This window comes from Schistosoma haematobium, chromosome ZW (genome assembly GCF_000699445.3).
Source record: "Schistosoma haematobium chromosome ZW, whole genome shotgun sequence".
Classification (NCBI taxonomy): Eukaryota; Metazoa; Platyhelminthes; class Trematoda; order Strigeidida; family Schistosomatidae; genus Schistosoma; species Schistosoma haematobium.
In genome coordinates, this window is record NC_067195.1 from 61,000,559 (window position 1) to 61,027,310 (window position 26,752).

The following is a 26,752-nucleotide window of genomic DNA, read 5'->3' on the forward strand; positions in this document are numbered from 1 at the left end:
AAACGATTTCTCAACTACGGTTCGTGTTCTGATATATTGGAGATTGGGAACAGTATTGGGGTCGAACTGGGATATCTGAAGCTTGTCAACTGGTAGAATTTAGAGTAGCCAACTCGCGATTCACAATACCATGGAGTTAAAACTTTTCGATAATTACATCGCCAACATGGAAGAACATCAAACGTACATTTAGTAACAACATAAAATTGGTTTCAACAGTCGCTACGATTTCCCTCACTTTGTTGGTTAATTTAATGAATATTTGTCATCTGCATTTGTAAGGTTCCTGTTTCAACCACTGGTTGAAAATTTAAAGCCACGTTTCAATTTAACCCAACTGAAAGAATTCGATAAAGCAATCGCTGCTAAAAGTAACGTACAGGCCCACTGAAGGCGTGTTAGGTCTAGTTGATGCAATGGTTCTACCATTAGCCTTATGTAGGAAACTCCAAAACAATGCAGAGTACAAAGAGATAATCAGTAGTTGATGTGATCCGTGAACAAGAATGTTTTAAAAGTTATTCAGCTTTTCCAAATCCACGTACACTATAAAATCAAGGCAGCACACAGTCGGGCAAACTACTTAGCACTATTCACAAATAGAATGCCCGCCACCACTCCAGCCCTTAGAGATCGCGTGTGATAAAGTGCGATGGTTTTGAACAGGGAGTGACTTTTAACTTACCCTTGCAAAAAAGAAAAATTAATTTGTTTTTGAATATTATGTTTGCTATTTGCCATAGGAAGATTTTTCCTCATATGTACTTGCAGTTTCATCCCTTTTATTTCTTGTTACTTCCTGATTCGTTTTAAATTTTGTCTCCGTTGAATTTTGATCCTTGTGACTGCCAAACTGATTCACCACTCTGATATTTGTTGATTTTAGTTTCTATAAAAGTTTATTAATTTTGACAAGTGATTAACATTTAAGATCCCCAACGTTGTTAAGTTATTATCTTATGATTTTAATAATTTACCTTAGAGTGAGCTAAGTCGAACTGTTCATAAGGACAAAAGTGTACTCCTTTAAACAAGCAACTCGTTTGTAGTTTTAATATATTCTGTAATTATTTTTTTCATAGCCTGACTGTAACGGGTTTCGGGGATGCAAATTGATCATACGATTTATTTCTCAAGGCATATTATTTGATACATATTGTTTATAAGACTATTACCACACAATCTTACTAAATTACTGTTCTTGCCATTTTAATCAGTGTATGATACGAAGTAGTTGAGTCGCACATATTATGGTTCTAAAAAATGATATTGAAAGAAATAACAAAACATCAACTCAACTGTAAAATTTGGTTAGGAGTTTACTTCAGAAATTTGGAACATGATTCTGTGTTCCTTTTATAACGACGAAACGTTTGCAGGATGAACATATTAAAGATGAAAAGGCGAAGAAATAAACAGATGTTTCTTTGTATCGCAAATAGTACTCTGAGTGTCCTAGCTGCCACATGTTTCGAACAAACTCAACATGTTCATTCATTTATATTGAAAACCTCCAACATTTACTCGTTATCGCCTATATTTAAATATTGCGCGCAATATTTGATAATTCATCTAATCTCTCCATAATTGTGAGTCTGCACGTTCACTTAACTTATATTAAACAAAATTTCAACAATCCCTGTCTAACCAGTTGGCATGACAGAAAGTGAGTATTAATTATAGTGTTTTTTCATATATGAACCCGGTTGTTCAATTATACAAAGTTTGAATAGTTTGATGACTTAATAGTCCGTTCGACTTCGTAAATGGTAAAAGCCATGACAGATTCGTTTAGGCCTCAAAAACAACTTCTAGTTAAAGAATATAAAAGAGCAAACAACCTACCAAAAACACCAGAAAATAAATACCAAACCCTCAGAATCTGAGTGGTTGTGCAAGACCAACACTGATAATAGGTCAGGCTGTATTGTGTTAAGAACCTGAATGGTAAGAAAAAGATCTGAGATAGGTTGCCTTCAGTATCACTAAAACCAAAGTAAACAGAGTCTAACAAAGAAAGTTTCCACTCATGTCCTACAACTAAGTGACGTCCTCTTATGTTTACTTGAGTATTGGAATGTACTAATGATGAAAGAGATTGTATAACAAAACTCGGTTTTCAGAGTGTTCGTATAGAAACTCATCACGAGTGTGAACTGACAGTTAACATAAAGTTACTCATTCGAAAACAACAAAACAGTTGGTTTTTGAGTTTTTAAATTTTGCACACAAAAATGGGGAATTCCAACACCGACTTGGTCATTAACCTTAAAATTTAATTTCGTAAAAATAGGAACTTAACCATTTTTATAAGCTAAAAATCTTAGTGTCCTGACAAAATATATTTTAAATCAACCAACCAGAAATTAAAGCAATTACAAGGAAGTGAGTAAAAGACTAACAGAGCTTGATGTATATGTGCGAAAAGCGTAGCACAACAGTTTCATTTGTTTTCTTACACACAGAAAAGAGAACAATATATGTTAGTAAATAATAATACAAAAGACTTATTACTCCATAAGGTAAATGCAAAAATAAACATATACAAAATCTGACAGTGAAAATATTATTAAGTTGAATACTATTTATTTTTCGGAGAATGGACATGACCGATTTGTTTCAAAAACCCAAATCCACACAGTAGATTGATGAAAAAGTACAATCATATTATGGAGTTAAAAATTTAAGTGGATGAAAGTCATGCTATTAAATAAGTTTACAAGTACGATTCATGTCTTCCATAGAAGTAAACCACAAAAATAAGGAATAAAGAATATAGAAAGTCAGGAGCATATCCAAAAAGGTCACATATACACAGTTGTTTATATATAAACAGAAGATAAATGAAAACATAAATTACACATATTACAATTAACCATCCACCCAAAAAATTAAATCACGAATAAAACGGATCACAAGTGTAATATTATCATTGAATGTCACATAAGAAAATACTATTAGAACATAGATAAATGAATGTATTAGCACTTGGGTTAAAACTGGATAATAGTAATTCCTAATGGGAAATAAGAGTATCACATACACAGTGAAATGGTTCATAACGAAGTATCACCTTCAACACACGGTGACATGAACCATCTCATGAAAGATGAAAAATTGTAGTAGTAAACCTCATTAGATGATACTTTAAGATAATTCTATCACAGGTGGCCAAGTTACATGAAACGAGCTTTTGGATTCATTGAATTTCGAATAGTATTTAGAATCTGTTGAGTTAGGTGACAGAGTGAGCATTAAATCTCTTTCGATGTCATCAAAAAGCTGAAGTTCTGTTATGAGTAGATCATCGTTTCGACCACAAATTTGATGTTTGGATGATGTTGGATTTCCGAATAAATAAGACCAAAATGAATGTCCAGGACCACAGTCTTCCAACTCACTTGCTTCCCCAAGAAGTCTCGAACGCTGAACTGAAAGTTAATGAAAAGCAACACAAAATAACTAATATCATATAATAAACTCGAATACTAACATTTGTTACACAAAAGAAAAAACTTTTGGATATGACATATTATGTTCAACTATTTGAATATGATAGACAGACGGTAAGAATAAAATAATAAAAAAATTGTACAACATCAAATATGAACTTTGTGATAATCGGGAAACAAAAATAAAGTACGTAACTTCCACGCAGAAGATCAAAATAATTCGATTTGTATGGCAGAATGACAAATTTACTTACTAATGAGTTGTTTAATCTCCTAAATTTCATAAAACGTATGGCATTAAAGTAAAAAACGATTTCAGTATATACCAATTCGTAATCTATGTAACAAATGTTATAATCTAAAGTGTTTGAATGCTCTATATTTGACTCCAGTTGGATTGTTTCTGATTGCCATTGAGATATACATGTCGCCAATCCTCGTACATAATTATCGACTTAATCCGAGTTAGTAAATAACGGGATTAAATAAGTCAAATACGAGAATGGATTTTTGAAGACATACATTTTGTACACTCGTTGATCTGGAGAGATAATCCGAAGCACGAAGTGAAATGATGTGCACTGGAGAATGCGTGTGAGCCAACTCAATTTAATCAAGCATTAATAGATATTTATAGTCAGATAAAAATAAGACATGTGATGAGTAAGATAAGAAATGCACAAATACGCTCATATAAAAAGTCAAGGTTGATAGGCGAATAATTAACAAGGTCAAAAGGTGACTCAAGATGAATGAATAAATTGGCTAGTCCAGAAGCTAGAGCAAGCTGTGACCTTAAAATAGTAACCGACACAACAAGTGTCTCGTAGCTTACTTGAATTATGACGTGAATATTGAACATAAAAAAGGTCAGATCATATGGGAACAGTATGTATTATCAGCTAAAAAATCAATGAAATTTAGTGTTTAACTCAACAGACATCAACAAACAGCAGCCAAAATGTCAAGTGATGGTTAAATAAATTTTAGTATTTAAAGAAAAAAACATGCATACGGGATGAAAAGGATTTTGCCACGAATTGGTAAAGTACATGCAAAACAAAGAAAATGAAACGAATATGGTAATGAGGCAAGACTACAATCAATGATGTTTGAAGAAGGCAGTTTTTAATAAAACTATATATCACAGAATAAGTTAGGACGGCTCTCGAGAAGACTGATGGAGCCTCTAGAGTCCCTAAAGGAGCCTAAGAGTTTCCACCCAATCAGAACCTGATGGGACTTTCTAGAATATTAACGTGGCATGCTACGATTGGACAGTAGTGCAACTTGTCTCCTTGGGGATTGGCTGAATTTTATTTTTATTTATTTTATTTGAACACATATATATTGGTACAGGAGTGCGCCAAACATATATGCGCCATACAATTTCAGTTCATTAATTGCATGTGGGCTGCGTTACTGCCCGGGTGCCCAGACCGAAGCAGGTGGTTCGCTTAGGGGGCCACACCCCGAGCCTTTGACCTAAAGGTCTAACCCACAAGGCAGTGGAGCATCGTAAGGAGATGCAGTCCTATGGTAGCCGGTGACCGAAAATTGGTTCGTACGCCATTTGTTCCCGCAGGATACTGGTGCCCATGTGCACCATTGGTTTGGAATCCGGTTAAAGCGCCGGACATTCGCTTTTCGTCCTCTCATTTTCGTAAACAACACCCCCGCCACGAGAAAGCAGTGAGTAGGACTTCCCTGGCAGAGGTTGTATACGCGCGGCCGTGTGAGAGTATTTCGAGAGGAAGGGCGAACCAACCCCGCTCTCGGCCATACCAGGGCGTTTGTTACAGCCAACACTAATAATTACAAATACACGCATTTTTTCTGTACATTTTTGGTTTTTACGCAACAAACACTTATCATGCCTTCTGATTTGTGATTGTGGGGATTTTATGTTTGAGTACCGTTAGTGGTATATTATATTCTGCGCTAATCAAGTAATGAACGTAACGGAATGCACAGCAATTAATAGGTAGAATCTGGCCGATATAAAATGAGGGAACCTTTGAAAAGATATGACTTTAACAAACTCTTTTGATAGAGCATTAATGATAGAAAAGGTAGTGATATGATCAATGTAAAACAAGTAATGATATCATTTTATAATACACCATAGTGGACAGAAAATACACTACAAGTCATAAATTTTTAAGGCTAGCGTTATTGTTACTAGTTTACGAAAACAAGCACTGAAAGTATGACTACACTATGCGTTTTTGAATTAAAAATACATGGAATACAGATGTTTTTATTTTGGTTTAGAAGTGATCTCTACTTTTTTAAGCACTCAGTTACATTCTCGCAAATAACGAAGTATAAATAGAAGTATGACCTATGTAAGTCCCTCTATAAAACCAGTTAAGACGATAAACACTAGTAGATAATCCAACCGCTGACAACTTATCTTTGATATTTCGAGTTAGGATTCAGTTAGCTTAAAAATTAAGGAACAATCTAGGAGCTTTGAAAGACTGTATTCAGTTGACGAGTTAAAAATCCCCAACTACGTTACAAAACAGCAGCAAAAATTATATGCGTAGGATTCCCGAACAGGTTATCACTAGTTTATTTTCATCACCTTTGTTATATACAAAGCATTTCTAAATCTAGGTATTTTTCACTTAATTAATGTTCACTTAAATAATCTTGTCAGTAGTTAAGTGAACAAACTAAGAATATTCATTCAATGAATTCTTGAAGTGAAATTAGAAATTGGATAGTATTGGCACATAGATATAGGTGACCCACTCAGTAACTAAATATGGTATCACAGTAGTTCGAATCCCCTTTAACCTTATCAACCGGAACAACTAAAAGTAAAATGATTTGATTTCTTAAAAGATTGTGATGCGTGCAACAGTTACAAACTATAAGCACACTTTTATGCAAGTCTACTTTTATCTAACCAGGTAAAAAACCTAGTAAGCAAATGTGTCGTTTTTAATCCCACTAATTATTAACTCTTCGATAAATCTTCTGTCTAAACGCTTGAATCAGTTACCTAAGCTCTTCTATAACCCCAGGTTAAATCTAAACGAAAAATTAAAACAGAGAGAAAGGGCGAAACGTGGAAAAAGGTTAACTTATGTACAGAAAATCGAGAGTATTTATGGCATTTCGGATGACCTTGGGATTCTAGAATCATAGTAATCCTACGATCAGAAGTTTGACATTTGACTCTCCACTTTCCAAATGTTCCTGAGAAACGTCCACTCAACGCTGATTAGATAAAATGTTTCTCAGTTTTCAGGGCCTCTATGAACATTTCAGGGAATTATTCGGGTCTTCTCAACATTTCTTCCACAAAATAAAACTTCAGCTTGGGGTTTACATCCCTTTCACACATGCATATATATATATACCTATTTATCATATTCAATACATGGATATGGGTAAAAGTCAACAAATTCACTTGACAAGTCAATCCGCGTAATACAGCAACTGATCAGATCATTATATTAACTCATTCAAAATACACAACATATACAATTCTCACTTCCTACAAACAGTGTACGTTTGAGTTTCTGAATATATTTTATGAAACATATCGCTTCTCATATCGAATTGTCAAATGAATCTAGTTATATGATGAAACCAATCTAAATAATATGCGAAATTAATAGGCATCAGGATTTATAATCATTGGAATTAGACAGGGTTTAAAAGTACAAAATTACACAAGAGTAGTTATAAAAGACATCTACAAGAAGCTGACTTCAAATGAATAAATCTTAACTAGAATAAAAGTGAATGGGAACTAACCATGAAATTTCTGAGTAGCTGAAGAATGTAGAGGGAACTGACTGACTAGTTTTGATGTTTGTTCTTGTGGTGAATCATGCGCCACAAACTGGGTGTCATATGACTTTTTTACACCAAAATTATTGAAAGAACTATGTTTATACTCACTAAACTGAGGTTGTTTTGAGAACGAGTAACCAATCTAGAATTAGAAAATTATGAAAAGACCAACAGGCTACTTACATATATAAGCATACAGTTATTATACTAATTATAACTTACCATCAAGTTCATGTTGTTTTGATGAATATATGTGCTGACCGTGCACAAAAAACATTAACAATCATTAAGAATGCATAATGGATTGAAGAGTATTATAAGATCAATCAAATATACAGAAAATGTCCAAAGTATATTTACCAATTTACTTAAATTCATCTTATACTATGTACTAGTTTGAAAATAACATCCAAAGAATATCTAATTCATGTAAGTAATACTTACAATCATCAATATGAATGAAAATGATTTCCTTTATCATCTATCGCTGATACAAAACTTTCAAGATTTAATAAATGAAATGCATTTATATAAATATGGTTACACAAAGTCTTTATAAAAAAGAACACTAAATCATCCGAAGTTGATGTATTACCTGGGATAATGAACCAGATACTAGACGCTGTGGAACTTGTGATACCCAGAAATTGAAGGAATTTTGAGGACTCAAAGTAAAGCTTAGGCCAGTGTTCAGTGCGTTTTGATTGCCATTTCCTGAAGGTTGCCCAATCCATAAGGCAGCAAAACATAAAGCAAAGACCATTAAACAAGTGGAAGGTGAACCATTACTATGAGTAATTCGAGTTACAGAATCAACAGAACCATTGCCATTCATAGTCAAATGATTTGTTTGATTTCCAGTTTTGATTGAATCAGTGGAGCATGTCGAAGTTGGGGTGTTACTGGATTTAGATTTACTGACAAGTTGCTGTAATAGACGCAATTGACCTAGCAAAGAACGATTTGTACTTTCTAAGCCATCCACACGACGTTTCAAATCAATATTCTCTTGTGAATAAATACTGACTCTAAATAATAAAAATATACATAACCACAATTACGAGAACAAAAGATATTCGATACGATGATGAAATAGTAATTAGTGAATTTTTAAAATGAGTACAAGCTAATAAACATTAGGTAAAATGATCAGGGTACTCACTAAAGAACTTTATAAACTATTGTTTTGACTGCTTGCTATTTCAACCATGTACTTTGAATAAAAGCTTGAAATTATACTAATTTTCGAAGGGATCATATAAGCCATTAGATTGCATGAGTCGATGAACGGACAGTAGGTTTATAAAACTTAGAGAAATCACTGGGAGATAAGCGCTTTATTCAGTGAATGAACGGACGATAATTCATTTTCTTACAATACCCATATATTAAACTTTTCCCGAAAAAAAACGATTGAAAGAACAGAAAGTGACTAATAATTAAAGAATGAATTAAAGTTGGTTTTAGGATACAATAATCAATTAAAAAGCCATACTGTCACTGAAAGAACCGAACTGCTACTGAGTCAGAAAATTAATAAGTCTTTGTATCTCAAACAAGAAGCCGTAAAAAGATAGAGAGAGAACTCCAGATTAAATTCAACTTTTAATTAAAATATCCAGTCTGATTAATACATTATTGATTGCTATGGATAGTAACAAATGTAAAAAAAAAAGAAAGAACAGTACTCGAGTTACAAAAACTCAATTATTGATTAGTGTAAATTAAAAAGTTAACTTAATTAGGCCAAAGAATATGGTTAATAGTCGATTAATATGTAGAGTAATAACGATAATAAAAAGAAAAAATGTGACAAATGATGAATAAAATAGACGATGAATTAATTATGTTCTTGGCTACAAAGCAAAGAGTTCCAGTAAAAGTTAATTAACAAAATGCTAAGATAAAATGCACTTGCTAAACTAAACGTGATTTTTAGAAGCATATAAACGAGTGTGTAAAGAATAATAATAATCACTTAACCTAAGAATGTACAATAATATATTGGTATATAGAATGAATCGACTATCCATAGTAATAATCTTAGACCTTATTTTATTTCCAATTAAACCAATACTAATAATCAGAAAATAAGACTACACATATCTATTGTCCAAAAATTACTTCTAGTTGGACAATGTATATTGATTAAACACAAAAGGAATAAAAATAAAAAGAACAATAAGACATAAACAACTAACACACAGGAATTGAGAGTTGAATCTAAATTATTTGAAGGTACAAATACACCTTTACCTTTCCGTATGCATATATATATCCTAATAATTAGGGTGTTATGTATGTTGCTGAAATAAAAGGTCAGATCGATACAAGAGAGCATGCAAAAGACCACTTAAAAATGTCAAGGACGATCTCAGGATACGATATCACGTAGACATAAATAAATGAACATCAACACAGGCGTACAAATGTTCAGTCAGCTAAACTTCTCAATACCAGACAGAAATATATAATTTATAATCCCATTTATTTCCAATAAAGGGGATTTCTAAGAAAAACAATATTATGTATAATGACACAATTCATGTATATTGATAGATGAAAACTGGAAATAATTATCATGTCATTATCATCTGCTTTCGAATGAAAGGTTAAACATTAGGTTCATAGTACAGACTAGTAGGAAAATAAATTTACATTTTCTTCTCAGTGAAGCGGTCGACACGCTCAACTACTTCTACGGTTGGGACATTTTCTCCTACTTAGTGGGAGTGGCGTGGTGGTTGTGCAAACTGAAAACTTAATATTCATTTATGCACTTTCGGGTTGGAACTTTGATTTATTTAGTTTTGAACAATTGGTAGTTCAAAGCCAATGGTACAAAATCATACCTGACAGATGAGTTACATGATAAAACGGGGCCCTGATGTTTTGAGAAGATTGCACACTGAGTTTGTGAAACAGTATCCTGAAAACCGTATTATACAGCTGTGTTTCTTAATGTTTGCACTTTGATGTTGAGAAGGTACATTTTTATAGAATTTAACTATATTATGTTAGTTATTACGTTAATAATCACAATTATCAGATATTGATGGAGCATAAGCGGACTGACAACAAAATAAACGGGTTTACTTTTTGTCAAACAATTTTGTTTGTTGTTTAATGATTTTTAAACACAAATGGTACACTAGGAAATAATATGGCTGACATTTATTGCACGGTCATTGTGATTCCTGAACCCTGGTGCTGAAATTGTTCTGTGTGATTAAATAAATTTAGAAATAGATGATTGGTTAACTTGCCTTTGAAAATTTGTGCTCATGTGTTGAGGAACATTGTTGCGAATGGAACGCTACCAGATACAGCGTGGTTAAGAACACGTTATCGGTGCCCGTGACAACGTTCGAAACAATACAGTTAGTACTTTGTAAGTTATTTATGCTCATCGTTTGGAGAAAAGGTAATCAGTCGAAGAATACTTACGTCCTATATCACTTTTTAGATATCAGTAACCAATAATTACCGTTTAGAAACTAATCACTTCATTGGACAAAATAAGATGAAAAATTTTTATTGAAAAATTGCAAAACTAACCGTGCGATGGACAAATATTATCCTATCATTTTAAATTATTCTGAGTTCATGAACATACATGATTGTGATGACGCAGTCAGTTGTTGCCCTTCACAACGTAAAACTTGGCACATATATGCATCAATTAAAATTCCCATACCCAATCATCACAGTGAGATACTAAAGTAGCACAAGTAGGAGTGATATTAGAAATAGTAGAAAAAATTAGACACAAAAGATATGATTCGAGGAGAAAGATTCGTCGAATCGAAAGCTTTACAAAAACGATTCAGAAGCTTAAAATACTAGGAAAGACAAAGTATGAATGCGCTTGTGTCATTGCGAGTAATTCTAAGCTATGTCACTCAAGGTCTCCAAGCATTGTTTACGGTGATCGCGGAGATCCTAGCCACGTAGTCTGAGCCAACATACACGGATCAGTCCAATTATCTATGACTTCATGGGTTGTCGTAAATTTATTTGAGCATCTGTGGCTTTCATCTAGCGCTTTCTTGAAGATGAGTAATGAATATCCCAACCACATTGATTGACGAAGTTTAGTAACCACCAATCAACTTGACATACTTGCCTAGTAACTTGTGTTTTACCACAGCAATGAGATGAAGGCATTTGGTATAGAATGGTAATAAAATACGAGTATTCTTTATTTTTAAAGGACACAAACTAAAACAGAGCGAATAGTTGTGCAGTATATTAGTCCTTTGGTTGACATACGGACATATTTATTAAGCCACGATAGATGAAAGTTGGCAAAAGCCAATCACGAGCTTTAGTTATGCATTGAGTCATTATAGAGGTTAATAACATAGAAACCATATTAGTCAAACTGATACCTCTGTGGTTTTCATGAAAGCACTTCTTTCCTTTCTTATTAACTCGAACGATCAGCAACGGCAACTAGTCAGATAGGGTCGCGTTCAGTCCTCAGACTAATTTTAGGTGCTTTCAGTCTTACTAATCACCAGCCGACCTCAGCATGGTAGGACCTAGAAATAGTTTTCTTAGCCAATCTGTCTTGACTGGGTCACTAATATAGGTGAACTCAATCATCACGTTGAAGTAGCAAGCCACAGTCAGGAGTTTTATGATATTTATGAAACTATGATGACGATGTACAAATTCGGAAAACTCAACTATTCACAATTATGAAATATGTTTATTTAAGAAATCCAGTTATACTGACAACTAATTTTCCTAGTTTACAATTTGCGTAAACAACTACTACTTTAAAACTGTGTATAATGCATCCTTACTTAAGGGCATTTCAGTCATCTAACCTAACAGTAATGTATGCAAAATGGCGTTTCTACTCCTCCAAAAATAATGTACAAAGCTTACCTATCATTTACAAAAAGTAAACATGTTTATTGGAGAGAAAATGATTAAAAAAACCTTGTGAAGATGAAAGGTCAGTTTTTAAGGAATGTATAAGATATCATTGATAGAAACCATAGTTTATGATGTTATTCAGCGTGCAGAAAATTCAATCAATAAAGTAATGATCAGTAAACATAACAACCTTTTATGAATGACATGCAGCTAAAAGGCATAAATTAATTAAACACTGTTCTTGGATTTTTTTAACGATAAAACTTCATTCAATATGTTGACATTATTATGGAATGTGAAACATAAATAACTAGAGCAGAAACAAGCAAAATTTATTTAGAAATTCACTGACAAAGAGAAAGTTTGGTGATCACATAATCAAAACCCATATATACGAGCTGAAGTAACTATCTGATGGAAAAGTGGCATAATATTTGTTAAAAGTATGTAAAGACGCCTTTGACATAGTTACCCCAGTTTGTAGTCGGTGATTGAGTATGCATACTTACTACTGATTTACAATGTGAATGTCAGATATTATTCAAATGATAAAGTGGCTGTAAGTGACAAGGATTAAAATGATTATTAACGTGAAAATAAGATACGTATTTAGATGTTTTGAAAAATGTTTGGATACCGACTCGTTTGTATTGTCGTATCTGTTTTGATCATTTTATTATCATAGGTAATTTCTGTTTCTTGTTCAGAAACATAATCATATAATTCAATCCAATATTCTTTAGAATGTATACAGAACCCTTCAATAAGCTCTTATTTTAAGTAATCTCTCTATCGATATCATTTTACAACTGAAATAAAGATACACTTTGTTTACTGTTTACGTAAATAAATACCACTTATTCTAAAAGTAATATATGTTTGCTCATGTATAAAGTATGAAGTGTGTACGAAGTTTCTCAAACTTGAGGTTCACTTAATGCAAGTATACAAAGAAGACAAACACTTATCGATCAATAGTTTTAAAACTTTTATAATATATTACTGTATACTGAAACAAAAACGTAGAATACAAGTATATCAAAGAAAAGAATGTTGAACAGCAAGGTTTTAACTGTTGAGAATGCTAGATCCACAGAAATCACTTGGTAAAGATCTTATTTTTGTAATTTTACTTTGGAAATTTAAATCTTTTGCTTTCGCGCTAAAAGTGCCCTCTTTTACCTTCAGATTGTATTTTCCACTTCAAAAGTCCCTAAATATCACTGGTTTGTTCCCTTTTTTAATACGCTATTTTATGACGTTTCTCAAGGACGTTTTTATGATGTATATATACGCTTGAGTTGTGTGCTTGTTCGTTTGTGCTTCTGGCTGCTTGGGGAACATGATTTCTCTCATCTGAGTTAGCGGGGCTGTGACGCATTGGGATAGTTTAGTTTGTCTTGTCGTTGATCCTTCGTTCCGTTCGCTAATTTAAGGTGATCTCTTCACGCATGGAATTAACTAAGAAAATAGCTACACAGCAATCCAGTTAACACCGGTAACTAAGACGGCTTAAATAGCAATTCATTTAGTGTATGACACAAACAGCTTAGTACAATAAAAACAATGTACCTCCTACATAGGTGTTAATGTTTAGCTAATGTGACAGAAATCAATATATCATTATTATCAATGATTGATTTATTCTGCAATGTTTAGTTTTATGTAACTTTAAACAACTGATGATCATGCAAAGTGCATTTATAAATTTATATCGAAGAAAAAAATTAGTGAACTATGAGTACATTTTCATGCACTACTAAAAAATACCGGTAGTAATAAGTACCTCTCTACTCAATAAACATGTTCAGATTCAAAAATATTCTGTTTACTTAAAACTTAGAGAAATATAATACATGTATGTATATATATTTATAGAAGCCATTAACAACGTAGTAGATGTTATGAGTGTAACATTCAAATCAATATTTCTAGATTGATGGGGAACAAATTACTTAAGCAGATATTCTGCTCTTTGTACAGAGTGGGCAGTGGATTCATATAAATAATCTAACTACTTCTAACAATAAAAACATTGACAGAATTTATGAGTTGAAAGAAAATAAACAAATAGAATACTCTATAGATGTATACAATTTAGTTTTCATAGTGTGTTTGTTATGATGAGTAGAAAATTCTCTTTTACCACGTTCACTGCATAACTAACCACCTTTGTCTTAATTTCTCTAACGTCAGTGACACTATTTACGTATCCTATTAAGCAGACAATTTATGTTGAGTAACACAAGGAGTTTTCTTCGATAAGGAAATCTGTATATAAATATGCATTAATGTAAGTACGTAGTATAACTATACATACATAAGCACAATTATTAATTCTGGGCGTACTATAAAACCAGATTGTCTACTATATGTTGAACAAAGAAAACAAATGAATTCAGATAGGCCAATACAATATGCATATTCTATCAAAGAATAAATGAACACAAGTTTCAAATGCAAACACCATTAGTACACAAATAAATAAATAAAATCTTGTTTGTTTGCAATGACATTGAAATGTCAGTAATGAAAACTTGATAATAAAAAAATCAATATTAACATTAGAATCTTCTAAAATGACAAGTAAAATTAGGTAATATCGAATAACAAGAATCATACTATTTTTATCATTAAGAAAAAAATTGAGCCAGTTGAACAAAGTAAGTTCTCTGTACAATGATATCATTTACTAAAGCTACTTCTACCCATAGATACTAACCAGTCTGGGAAGTGAAAGTAATCCCATCTGACTAGTCTTGAACGCTGACAGTTTCAGTTTATAAGGAAAAAATCGTCATGTGATAACCACAGACGAATCGGCCTGAATAATGTAGTGTCTAAAATATTAGCTCCTGAATCCCCCTTGTCTCTTTTTTTCTCTTTCCAAATTTATTTCACTGGATTATACTCTTTAAATAACATCTTCGAACCCCAATCTTTCCGATTACTGCTTATACTCCTACCGCTTCTACCACTACAGGATTTGAATCGACAACTGCATCTCTGTGCTAATGTGGTGTGGCAACTCGACATGATGTACGTACGTACGAAGTTCTACGTTGTTACTAACTGACTGATGAAATTATTAAACCAATCAAGGTAGTTTATGAGTCAATGATAACAATGGAAAAGATTACATAATAAGTGAAAAGTACAAATCGATAGTGTGAAGACAGGTGTACTAGTTTTGATGAGAATAATAAAGGTTTAAATCAATGTTACATAATCGGAAAAAGGTCAATGATTAGAAAAAATATAGACAGTGAGATAACATTTATAAAAATTATAAGATTATGTAATAAGTGTTCAGATAATTAGACAATATTTTTCGCTTATATATGTCGTTCTAAATTTACAATATGAGAATTTTTCAAACTTTAAAAGCATAACAATTAGACGCTGTAGATTTAGTAGAGGTTAGAAACTGAATATTAAATCAAAGTTTCTTTAATATATGAGAAAATTTATTGCTTATCAATTTACGAATGATCTTTTCATTTATCAACTAAAACGATATAATTAACACGGTTAACTACTTTTATTATGCTTTTTGAAGTTTAAAATAATTGTTTTAAAGTGACCATACCATCTCAGTCTTGAATACAGCTAAATAAGTGTTATTAGGCTAATTTATTTGATAAAAAGTTCAAAGAATGAAGTGGGTAGTTTGGAAGGTGTTACTTAATAAATTTTAATAGGCACTACCTAATAAACAGAAACCTTGCTGTACTTGTACGTAAAAATTTCTTTCCAGAACTCAAACAAAGTAGTTTGAATATGAAGATTTCAGTAATGCGAAGTACTGTTTTCTTAGTCCTGAGTATTTCAAGATACTGAAGATGAAATTCTGACCAGTAACAGAATGCTTTAAAAATACTATTGAAAATATTCGAATTGCAAATGAGATAAAAACTTAACAGTAACACTATAAGAGTAGTAAACTGGTAGATAATCAGTTTAATCAACAAACTGATTCTGCTAAATAACATTTAATGGGAACCTAAACTTTAGTGAAAAAGGTTTGAGAAACAAAATTGTTAAATATTTCTTTAAATTTTGTTATTGAGAGGTACAACAATAGACGATACAGTACTTTTTAATGAGAACAGCTTTCTGAATATATGTACAACTTGCATATGGTGCACAACAAATAAGTAAAATGTATACAAAAAAAAGGAATAAGATATCTCATTTTGTTTAAAACACCGTATTTTAAAAGGAAAAGCATACATAAAAAAAGAGAAGCACATTTTAAGTGACCTCAGTCAACATACTACTAAATAAAAAGTTCATTGTAAGACGAATACAATTAGCATCCTTTCTTAAATATTCTATTGTATGAACAAGCTAGTAAATAATTATATTCATTTACAATTAATTAGAACAAAAAGGTTTTTATTTACAAATACTTTAACATAATTATTGTGAACAAGAAAATAATAAAATCATTAATAATATATATATATATATATATATATATATATATATATATATATATATATATATATATATATATATATATATATATATATATATATATATATATATATATATATATATAATTAAAATAGACCGAGTACGCTTCTAGCCAAAAAAGGGTAGCCGGATGGAAAAAACGTGTATTCATGTTTTACGGAGATATTCGGACAAAACTCTAGAATCTTCTTATGAAATGTCTTTATCAAAAAAATAATCATATTTTTATTTGAACTATAACAGGAATGGATATATGTCCATAACATACAAAACATGAGTTTACTGATCCAATCGCTAAGTTAATTTACTATTGTTTTTTGTTTAGAATCTCTACACATATGACAGATAAAAGTTTTTTACTTTAAACCTTAGATGTACTCTCTATAACGTGAAATCATTTGCTGTTGACACTAGTACATACAACCAATCGATCAATTAGTTACTTTCCCACACTAACCATAATCTAGATTTTTATACACACCAACCCTAAAGCTGGTTTCTTTAAAGCTAATTATGAAACAATACATTCAAGCGCAAATGTTAAATTATTTCATATCAACAAAGTGCCGAAATTTGTCATGAAACGTTGACTACTCACAGTAAAAAAGAGCATGGAAACAAAGATGGTAAATTATTTGATTCTTAACTTACATAAGAATGAAAGGAATATGTTCACTTTAACAGAGAATATAAAGTATACAATGTGATTTTCAAAATCACGAAAGCATGAGTTCCAAAGTAAACATGATGGAAATACAAGTGGTTATGAAATGGAAAAGTGTAAATATTTGCACAAATTTTATACCCAATTCTAGTAAATAAAGATTTATGATTCAGAAATAGTTGTTTTACAGGAAAAAAAATGAAATACTACGCTGGTGACTTACTTCCTTTCTAGTGCCTCTAGATATTCTTTTTTCTTTCGGCGACTTTCTTGTGCACTTATTTTGTTTTTAATTTTTCGTCGAACCTTCTTAAGGTTTCGTTCATCTTGTTTAGATAAAGGTAAACGCGTTGGAATGGAATAACCCTCTGCAATTAAAGTCCGTTTCTCTTCCTCCGTGAGTACTAACATATGAGGATGATTGATCTAGAAAAATATCAAGATTACATTATTTATAAATAATGAGGACTAATCAAAACAGGAATTAAGTGGCATTATTTCTCCACAAAAATATATTGGAACATGCCGACCCAGAGTTGTTAACTTAATACCACAGAAAATGCTCTTGTAAAGTTAGGGTGTATCTTCAATAGCAATAAAAAGAATTCTTTGATAATTGACCTACATAACGTGAGTTTGAATAACGGAAAGGTTTTTTATGGGTTCAAGACACAAATTTGTGATGAGTGCCAACCCAGGGGGGAAGTTAAACTAACTTAAGACTAGACTGAAATGATATTGAGTAGAGGGCAACGAAAGCAAAATAAATAGACAAGGTAAAGGCGATAGGTAATAATTAACACATTCTGAGAAATAGCAAAGAAATAAGCACCAAAAAGTCAAGTGTTATTTAGACAATATGTGGAAGAGAGATTATGATCTACGCTTAGTCTAGACAGTTGGAGTGGTGAGAAAAATTCTCAACTTGTCTCCAGCTACTTTTCAGTTGCTTATTGTTAACAAACAACCATAATGAGATATTAACACGAGCTCATTGACAATAGCTAGACTGAAAGGAGGGAGATCAGTAGGTATCAATGAACTAACCTCGGAGATTGTTAAGGATGACCGTCCAACTTTAGCAGTTAGATTGACTGTGATATCAATTCCTCAAACACTACCGATAGAGTCACAGTGAACTGTCTTCAGAATTATCAGCCTCATGTAGTGTTAATCAGGTTTGTTCATTTTCCCTATTTTTTTAGCTTTTCTATAGACATCTATTCACTTATTAATTTTGGGTACACAGGTAATATAGTTTTGTCTAGTGAATACGCGAATAAAATGTAGTCTTCTGGTTGCCTTGATCAACAACCCAAGTATGTTTAGGGTATTTTTACTTTCTTTAACTGCAAATTGTTATTTCAAAACTAGTCAGTGTCAAACCTTATATTAATGATAAGTAGTGAAGTAGTTGAGTATGTTGATTACTTCACTTATCTCGAAAGTCCAATCAGCATCGATGGGTTTAACAAACTGAGAATGATGACAGTTAAAAACACAGGATACTTTCAGGTTACTACTGTCTGATCATAGATGTCTTTAAAGCATTGCTTGCACATCCAAAGACCATCAGATGAGCAATGCTGAAGTTAGGTAAAAGAACTAGGTAAAGATAGAAAATCGGATGACGAGGTAGTAAATCTTCGTAAATTGAGGTGGTCTACCACTACATGCGATGTTTTTTTATGTAGGAGTAGGTTAGAAGTTACAGACAGATAAACCAAAACGTGGCATCAGATTGAGCGAGCTGTGTTAGTAGGTGAAATATCTGGTTGAGATACGCGCGATTATTTCAGCTAATGATTAGAAAATTTGGGTGACAAGACTCAAAATCGGTCCTAACAGATCAGATGCGTTTGAGTTTTTAAATTATCTTGTACTGTTTACATAATCTCACGAATTCACTATCTTCAATCATATTGTCTGTGTTTAGCTTTTTCGACTACTATCGATGCTATTACTATCCCCACTATCAAGACATTTGTTTTCTATAATTTTATCTCGCTAGGCTGATCAAGCATGGCAACTTGAACTGGAGCACATATCTGATAGGCTTTACCTTGCTTATGATTGACTGACTGAATTATTACGCTTAAAATCTTAAAATTAAGCTTAAATGCATAAAACTTTCCAGTAACTTAATGAAGAAACTAAATTGGATTTTATTAATGAACTATGGGTAATACTAGAAATTGCTTGGCGCATATATATTGGCGCTCTCTTGTACCAATATTTATGTGTTCAAATAATAAATAAATAAATTTACAAAGAATTTAGCAAACAGCCTAGACATTAGTAAAATGGACATTATGGAAACTAAATAATAGTGGGATTTTATATCATAAACAACGCACGAATATCTACCGGCTTAAGGTACTACATTTTCTGTTGACATAGTGAAACAAAAATAGCAATATGAAGATTAAGGCGAATTTAAACATGGTGTTCAGAAGTGGTATAAAAAACGGCAAAGAAAATATGGGTAGGAAAGAGGAAGTGAAACAGGGAAGTAAAAAGTGTAGTGACACAACAGTTTAAGAATTAGGAGACAGAATAAATATATGTTTCCAAATCGAGTCGCGTGCCATGCCACCTAAGGTCTTCAACCATTAACCGTAATCATCAGGTAGATCCTAGTCAGGGAGTAGTTTGGCTAATCAGCTTATTGATGGAAGCTGTTTTCGACTAACCGCCTTTGGACAAATTTCAGTCTAATCCTACGGAGGCTAGTGCTGCACGTCATGGTAGTAAGTATATTGGCGTATGTAACACAGTTTTAATCATCTTACTCAATGAAGCTTCACTATACTATCAACAAACTCTTCATTTTTGCCTAGATCGCCATGCGTGACCCTATGATTACTAATTTCATGTTTCACCATTCGCAACTAATGCTTTGAAGACAATTATGTTTGAATACATGAGGTTCATGAATATCGTTTACTTACAAAATGTTTTTTAGGGCTTAGGAGAATCACGACCAGATAATTAAAGTACTATATTGAACATCATGAAGCAGAACGAACTGGAGGGTTCATTCTGATTAGAATGGACATACAAGTTTAGTACGAACTTCTGGATACACTTACACATAGTGAGTTGCAGATAAAAATCGAGTTGTGTATGTGAATAACCTATGTACAATAAAATCCAGGGTGGCTAATAGGAGAATGGGCTATTTTAGTGGTGCAAAATTCATTATACTGTGTGATGTGAAAGTAGATAGTTGTGACCTTTGGTCTATGAAATGTGGCATTCTAGCCGCCATACAACAATGGATTGAGATGCTAAACATGGCTATAAACTGATGCGCCAATGTACAGTTGCGAAATACTATCAGTCACTACGATGTTGGTCGAAAATCATAGAAAAAGATAATTTTTAAAAGAACAGCTGCCTAAATATAAACAAATAGTTTCAGAACAGTTAGACTCCGAGTGTATGGAAGACGCCAAAGACAGTCTGGTTTGAGCTTTTAGAAAATCAAAATTAACAAATACAAAAAGGATTCACCAAAAAAATCGTGCAGGAAACGAATGTGTAATCATATTGAGATGTTAAAATGTGTAGTCACCCCCAGATACTGGTATGACCGAGGGTGGGGAGAGTCCGTTCTCCCTCTCGATACGCTCTCACATGGCCACGCGTATATGGCCACTGCCAATGAAGTCCTACTCACTACCTTCTCGCAGCAGGGGTGTTGTTTACGAGATTGAAAGAACGTAAAGCGAATGTCCGGCACTTTAACCGGTTTTGTGGATATGGACGGCCCACCCAGGAAAGTTGGAAAATCCTGATTCCAAACTAATGGTGCACATGGACTCCAGGATCCTGAGGGAACAACTGGCGTATGAACCTAGTGTTGGTCATTGGAAACCATGGAACTGCATCTCCTAAAGTTGCTCCACTGTTTTGTGGATTAGACCTTCAGGTCAAAGACTCGGGGTGTGGCCCCCTAAGAAGACCACCTGCTTCGGTCTTGGCACACGGGTAGTATCACAGCCCCCACACAAATCAACGATAACTGCTACTGACCTCATTGTTATTGTATGGTGCATATGTATTTAGTGCCCCCTTGTACCAATGTTTATTTGTTAAAATAAACAATGTGAAGTTTCCAGTGCGAGCATGTATTATTTGATATGCCATATGTTGAGATTGTAGCAAAAGAAACGCATTCGTTTATGTGAATCCGACATGTTGATCATATATGAGTATAGGTTGCGGTCGGAAACGAAGTTAGTCAGTCTGATCGATAATCACAAATCAAACGTTTTAGAGCATGTATCGAATGAGAACAGATAAACAAATGTTTGTTATGAAAATCAATTGGTTATCTAAGGTTTAGCCAAACATAAGAACTTGTAAAAAAAGACCTACGCTGTTGCCACAAAACATGAGATGAAGAGTAGGTAGTAGTTTGGATTTATATTTAATTATTAATCAACAGTTGCTACGGTGCAATTAATCTTACTTAGTTTCTTTTAATTAGATTGTGTATCTATTCAGATATTTAGGCTTCATTTGTCAGTCATTCATTATACAAGCCAAAACCTATTTTGTCTTGAGGCGAAGTTACTCGAGGTTCCAAGCCACTGAGCACGTTACAGTGGGAGTTACAATCAGGTGGCCACTAAAATGGTTTAGTTCGACAGTAAATTATTTCATGGACTTAAGTCTTGATTTACTTGCTATTAGCTTTCCTTTAGTTAATCTGAGGTCAACGAAAAATGCATACTGAGATAAGTGGTTGGATATATGTAATACATGTACTAGGCATCTCAGTTGACATTCACCTCACCAACATGTCGCATCTTTACCTGATATCCAACGTTGAGTTGCTTTAATGTTACATCAGTTGCCCCACCGTACGCGAGTAATCCTTTAAAGATACCTATGATCAAATATTTAAAGCCTACTCATATACCCTACTTTAAGTGCGAGTAATATGACGGACTGTTAAGCCTATACCATAGGAGACGCAAGTTGATAAAAACCACCTGAGTTGTTTGAACCCGTCTGCCGACTTCGTTAGTTGTGAACCTACTAAGGGTGATGGAATTTTAAAAATAAGAAAAAATGGACAACACTCAATTAATTCACTGTTCATGATAATTTTAGGCGTTGATATATTTAAATCCTGGAAGAAAATCCACTAGTGTGAAATTAACCCTTTAAATACTGTAGGTAGCAACCTAGACGAAAAACATTTAGATCAGAGAATACATTGAGCATTACTGTAGACTATCTAAACAGAACGGAACATCCTAATCAAATAACAAATACCTAGATACTATAAGCAGAAATGGATGGTAGCTAGCAATGGGATCCAGGACGTGCGTTTCGACCTGCCTGGAACTCGTATGAGCGTCCCAAAGTGAACATCAGTCCTAGGATTCAGGTACATCCAGCTGACGAGTCCCAAACAACACGAAACGTGTGTCCTGGATTTCACTGCTAGCCACTATCCATCTTTGTTCATAATGCTTGTGAATTAAGGCCATATCGAAGCATTCTGCACAGGATACACATATGACAGTAAGAGACCGATTAATTGCAATCTTAAACGTCGATCGGAAGACTCAAACAACCAATACAAAATGAATTAAATGTCTTAATGCTTTTCGCTGAATAAAAGTCGCATAACGCGGACTTGGTAAGAGTATGGCATCAGTCAATAACTAATTATTAATCAGTAACACTTATAAGATTACTTTGTGCTGACCAACTTAAATCATGGGTTAAGCATAACCATAAGACGTTTTCTGACACATAAAATCAAATAATATAAAAGTAAATCACATCATATTAAACCATCTCAAATGCGATGAGTTAAGATTACAGTGATCTTAGCTAGACCATCATTGCAAGACTGAAAGCATAGGACAGCTGTTACGTCTTAGCATGACTCTTCAGCAAACATTTAGCTACATTAGATTAATGAACTAAATTTAATAACTACATCTGCACTTACGTCAGACTGCCCAATCCGCGTGGTACCACGAATACGAGAGTACATCTACAGTAATGAAATAATAGGAAAGATGAAGACTTAGAACGAGAAAATAATGGATACACAATAATGAAAGCCAACTCTTATTGGACATAGATGCTGAAGTCAAAACTACGAAAATAGTTGGTAGAAAATGCTTTCGAAAGCTAAATGGTCACAAATGGCTTTTTAACTTGATATGAATATTCAAAAGCCCAGTACATAACATTTATAGTAATGATAAGGACTGGTCTTAAGCTAATATAGACCACTCACAAAAGTCTAGCTAAAAATAAAACCGTCAACCACCAATTTATTACTAGGCATGTACAAAGCATATTGTGGTAAAAATCAAAATCCCAGTTGTATCCGTGTATTATACATAATCCAAATTACTAGATATGTTGACAGTTGAATTTTCAGTTCGTGGAGAAAATATTGTTATCAGTATAATATAGTGAAGTATCATGAGAAAAATATTACAGAAATGTTTGTTTGTTTTGTTGTGTCCACTACCTAAAGCACTTGACAATCTTTTTTTGTATATTTTAAAAATGAACTACTGAGTGGAAAATAAATAGTATTCTCGAAAGACAACTTAGGAAAGGCGAGAAAAACCTCGTGAACTGGTGTTTAGCTTTGAAACATTATGAGCTTTTACAGGAATATATGAAGCAATTACAGAGTTATCACAGCTAAGTAGGTAAACTGAACTACCCCAAATACGGACTCGGTTTTGACTGTGAAAGTGACATCTTCATCTATGTAAACGCAAATATTGGTATAAATTGGCACCAAAATAAATACGCTCCACAAAATAAGGAAATGGGATTGCGAAGAGATAGAGGATGGTAAACATAATCAAAACAAAAAAATAAGTGAAGCAGTTAAGAATAATACAACCAGAAAAAACCCTTCTGACTAGACAAGTTTCTTACATTTACGAATGTGAAAGAAAATTACTATAGGACTGCCACTGGCTTCTATTCTAAGTCAAATCTGACATCTGAAGTTATTGAGTTCCATTATTTCTCGGTCACCAACCAGAGGTTTGTGATGCATATTTATTTATTCTAACATATAAACATTGGTACAAGGGGGCACTAAATACATATGCACCATACAATAACAATGAGGTCAGTAGCAGTTATCGTTGATTTGTGTGGGGGCTGTGATACTACCCGTGTGCCAAGACCGAAGCAGGTGGTCTTCTTAGGGGGCCACACCCCGAGTCTTTGACCTGAAGGTCTAATCCACAAAACAGTGGAGCAACTTTAGGAGATGCAGTTCCATGGTTTCCAATGACCAACACTAGGTTCATACGCCAGTTGTTCCCTCAGGATCCTGGAGTCCATGTGCACCATTAGTTTGGAATCAGGATTTTCCAACTTTCCTGGGTGGGCCGTCCATATCCACAAAACCGGTTAAAGTGCCGGACATTCGCTTTACGTTCTTTCAATCTCGTAAACAACACCCCTGCTGCGAGAAGGTAGTGAGTAGGACTTCATTGGCAGTGGCCATATACGCGTGGCCATGTGAGAGCGTATCGAGAGGGAGAACGGACTCTCCCCACCCTCGACCGTAGCAGGGAATTTAGGTGCTAGTCCTAAACAACTTTCATAACCCAACCGCGTCTTCGTTCTTCCCTATTAGTCTCGGCATCACCAAATATCTAATGTGGGGTCCTCTGAGCCAATACACATCAAGTGTTCCAGTCATGAAAGTCGATGTTTTAAGTTGGTGACAACTGAATTGTCGTCAGTGTCCGACCTTCAGCACTGCTAATATGATGCTACTGAATGTCCGCAATCTTTCTGGAGTTGATAGTCGAGCAGATTTCTTTCGCATCCTTAACTAAGAGACCAGGTTCAAAAGCATAGACTGAAAGTGCTCTCACTGACGACTTGTCGACTTAACACCGAGTAATCGCCGTCAACTTCAATTTCCAGATTGCGACATATTACAACGAAAAATTGACGCGAATATCAAGAACATCGGGAACTTAAGAGTTTCAAGATTTATGTCTTTAACAAATTAAACTGACATTCACATCCTACTCGACTTTTGAGACAATGTGAAAATACAACTTTGCCTACATCAGAATAAAAATGATCTCGGAATTCCGCATTTCAAATGGCTGTATATTTCAACAAAGGACTTACTAAGAGACTGAAATAAGTTATGACAAATGTAGACCATTCACTTAGTCTATCAACGTTCAAATGCTGTTACCTACCTAACAACAAATAACTAACCTGATCATGGAAAAACCGCTGCTGTGTGATCTTCGTTGACTGTGAATAATCACTGGATGAACCATCATCGTAGAATGGAGTATCAATATCAGGCAGTCTAGAGAGACCTTTACTGGTGCCAGCATTTCTAGAATGAGTGCTCAGGTTTTGATGACTGAGAAGCGACTTCTTGAAACCGGTCTGATCGAGTGGACTTTGATTGAGATTTTCGTGATCAAAAAAAAGTTCTTGGCATGGCATGTCATCGTCGTAAACATCTCTACAATCAGACTCCGAACTGGATTGGGATCCACATGGCGTTAAAGATCCTACAACACCATTTCGATCATATACTGGGTCTTCTTCAATTTTATTGACGTGCAATAATTTATATGAACCTTTAGAATCTGCAAAGAATAATAGATGAAAACTGATATTCTGCAACATACTGGTCAGGTGTGAGTGCTCATTTAAGTAAGAGAGCTTTTCTGAAGATTTGTTTTCAAGGTTTATTTCATTTAAAGATACTGTTTTATGCGATGAATCTGAGGGTAAAGGTCTCAATATGAAGTGGACACGATTAGGTTTATTATCGTCCAGCTTAAAAGAGGACTCCTGTAAAACTGCTCGGACAGTAGTGTTGTTTTGAGAAGGACTGATACGCGTCACATGGATTTTATGAGGTGAGTTAGTAGTAAAGGACTTTGTATCTGACGTCGGGACTATACGAATAGTTGTAGGGCGTGAAGACTCATTATTCGTGTGGATCACGTTTGGAGAACAGTTGTTCGAAGATTGCACACAAGATGCATAACCACTAGATTCGTCAGAATTGGCTGTATCATCTAAGAATGAGGAGACCAAGGAAGTAGATTCTCTTATTTCAATCTCATCGCCGACAAAGAAATCATCTACGACAGCTACGAAATAAGCACACTGCAAAACTTACTTTCCGTTTTCAGAATGTCACAGAGAGGAGCATCCAACTTAATTTTAATTTCTTCAGGAATATTTTCTAATATCAAATCATCATGAGTGACTTGCTGATCATCTAGAGTTTCAAAGATGTCAGTCATCCAAGATTGGGTGGACTGGACAGAGTCCTACATCATCAACTTTAGAAACGGGTTAACTTACAAATTCATTTGTACTGAAGTCCGTGAAAAAATCACCTAAAATCAGCTCCCCGGCCATGGTTTAGACAATACTTGAATATGCTTCTGAGTTC

The 26,752-nt window shown here is 33.8% G+C and overlaps 1 protein-coding gene across 3 annotated transcripts; it reads right to left on the minus strand.

The window, feature by feature from the left end:
- CREB3L2_1 (cAMP responsive element binding protein 3-like) lies at positions 1-26,752 on the minus strand. 3 transcript variants are annotated; one of them, XM_051211958.1, is made up of 9 exons: positions 26,662-26,752; positions 26,474-26,627; positions 25,974-26,444; positions 25,546-25,931; positions 23,273-23,317; positions 17,519-17,721; positions 7,861-8,293; positions 7,227-7,407; positions 1-3,431 (listed from the first exon to the last, which is right to left on the minus strand). In XM_051211958.1, the coding sequence occupies exons 1-9, from the start codon at positions 26,716-26,718 to the stop codon at positions 3,148-3,150; spliced, it is 2,214 nt and encodes a 737-aa protein (XP_051072083.1). In that variant the 5' UTR covers positions 26,719-26,752; the 3' UTR covers positions 1-3,147. The 3 variants fall into 3 exon arrangements, with proteins under 3 accessions (XP_051072083.1, XP_051072082.1, XP_051072084.1); XM_051211960.1 differs by having other exon boundaries at positions 2,331-3,431; positions 25,974-26,627; XM_051211959.1 differs by lacking the exons at positions 17,519-17,721; positions 23,273-23,317; positions 25,546-25,931; ... (1 more) ...; positions 26,474-26,627; positions 26,662-26,752 and having other exon boundaries at positions 3,975-9,329.

Coding starts and splice junctions, on each gene's coding strand:
- CREB3L2_1 (XM_051211958.1), bottom strand. CDS start 26,718: ATGGCCGGGGAGCTGATTTTAGGTGATTTTTTCACGGACTTCAGTACA. Junction 25,932..25,973: donor TGAGCACTCACACCTGACCA/GTATGTTGCAGA, acceptor TATTCTTTGCAG/ATTCTAAAGGTTCATATAAA. Junction 17,722..23,272: donor CGCGGATTGGGCAGTCTGAC/GTAAGTGCAGAT, acceptor ATATTTTTCTAG/ATCAATCATCCTCATATGTT.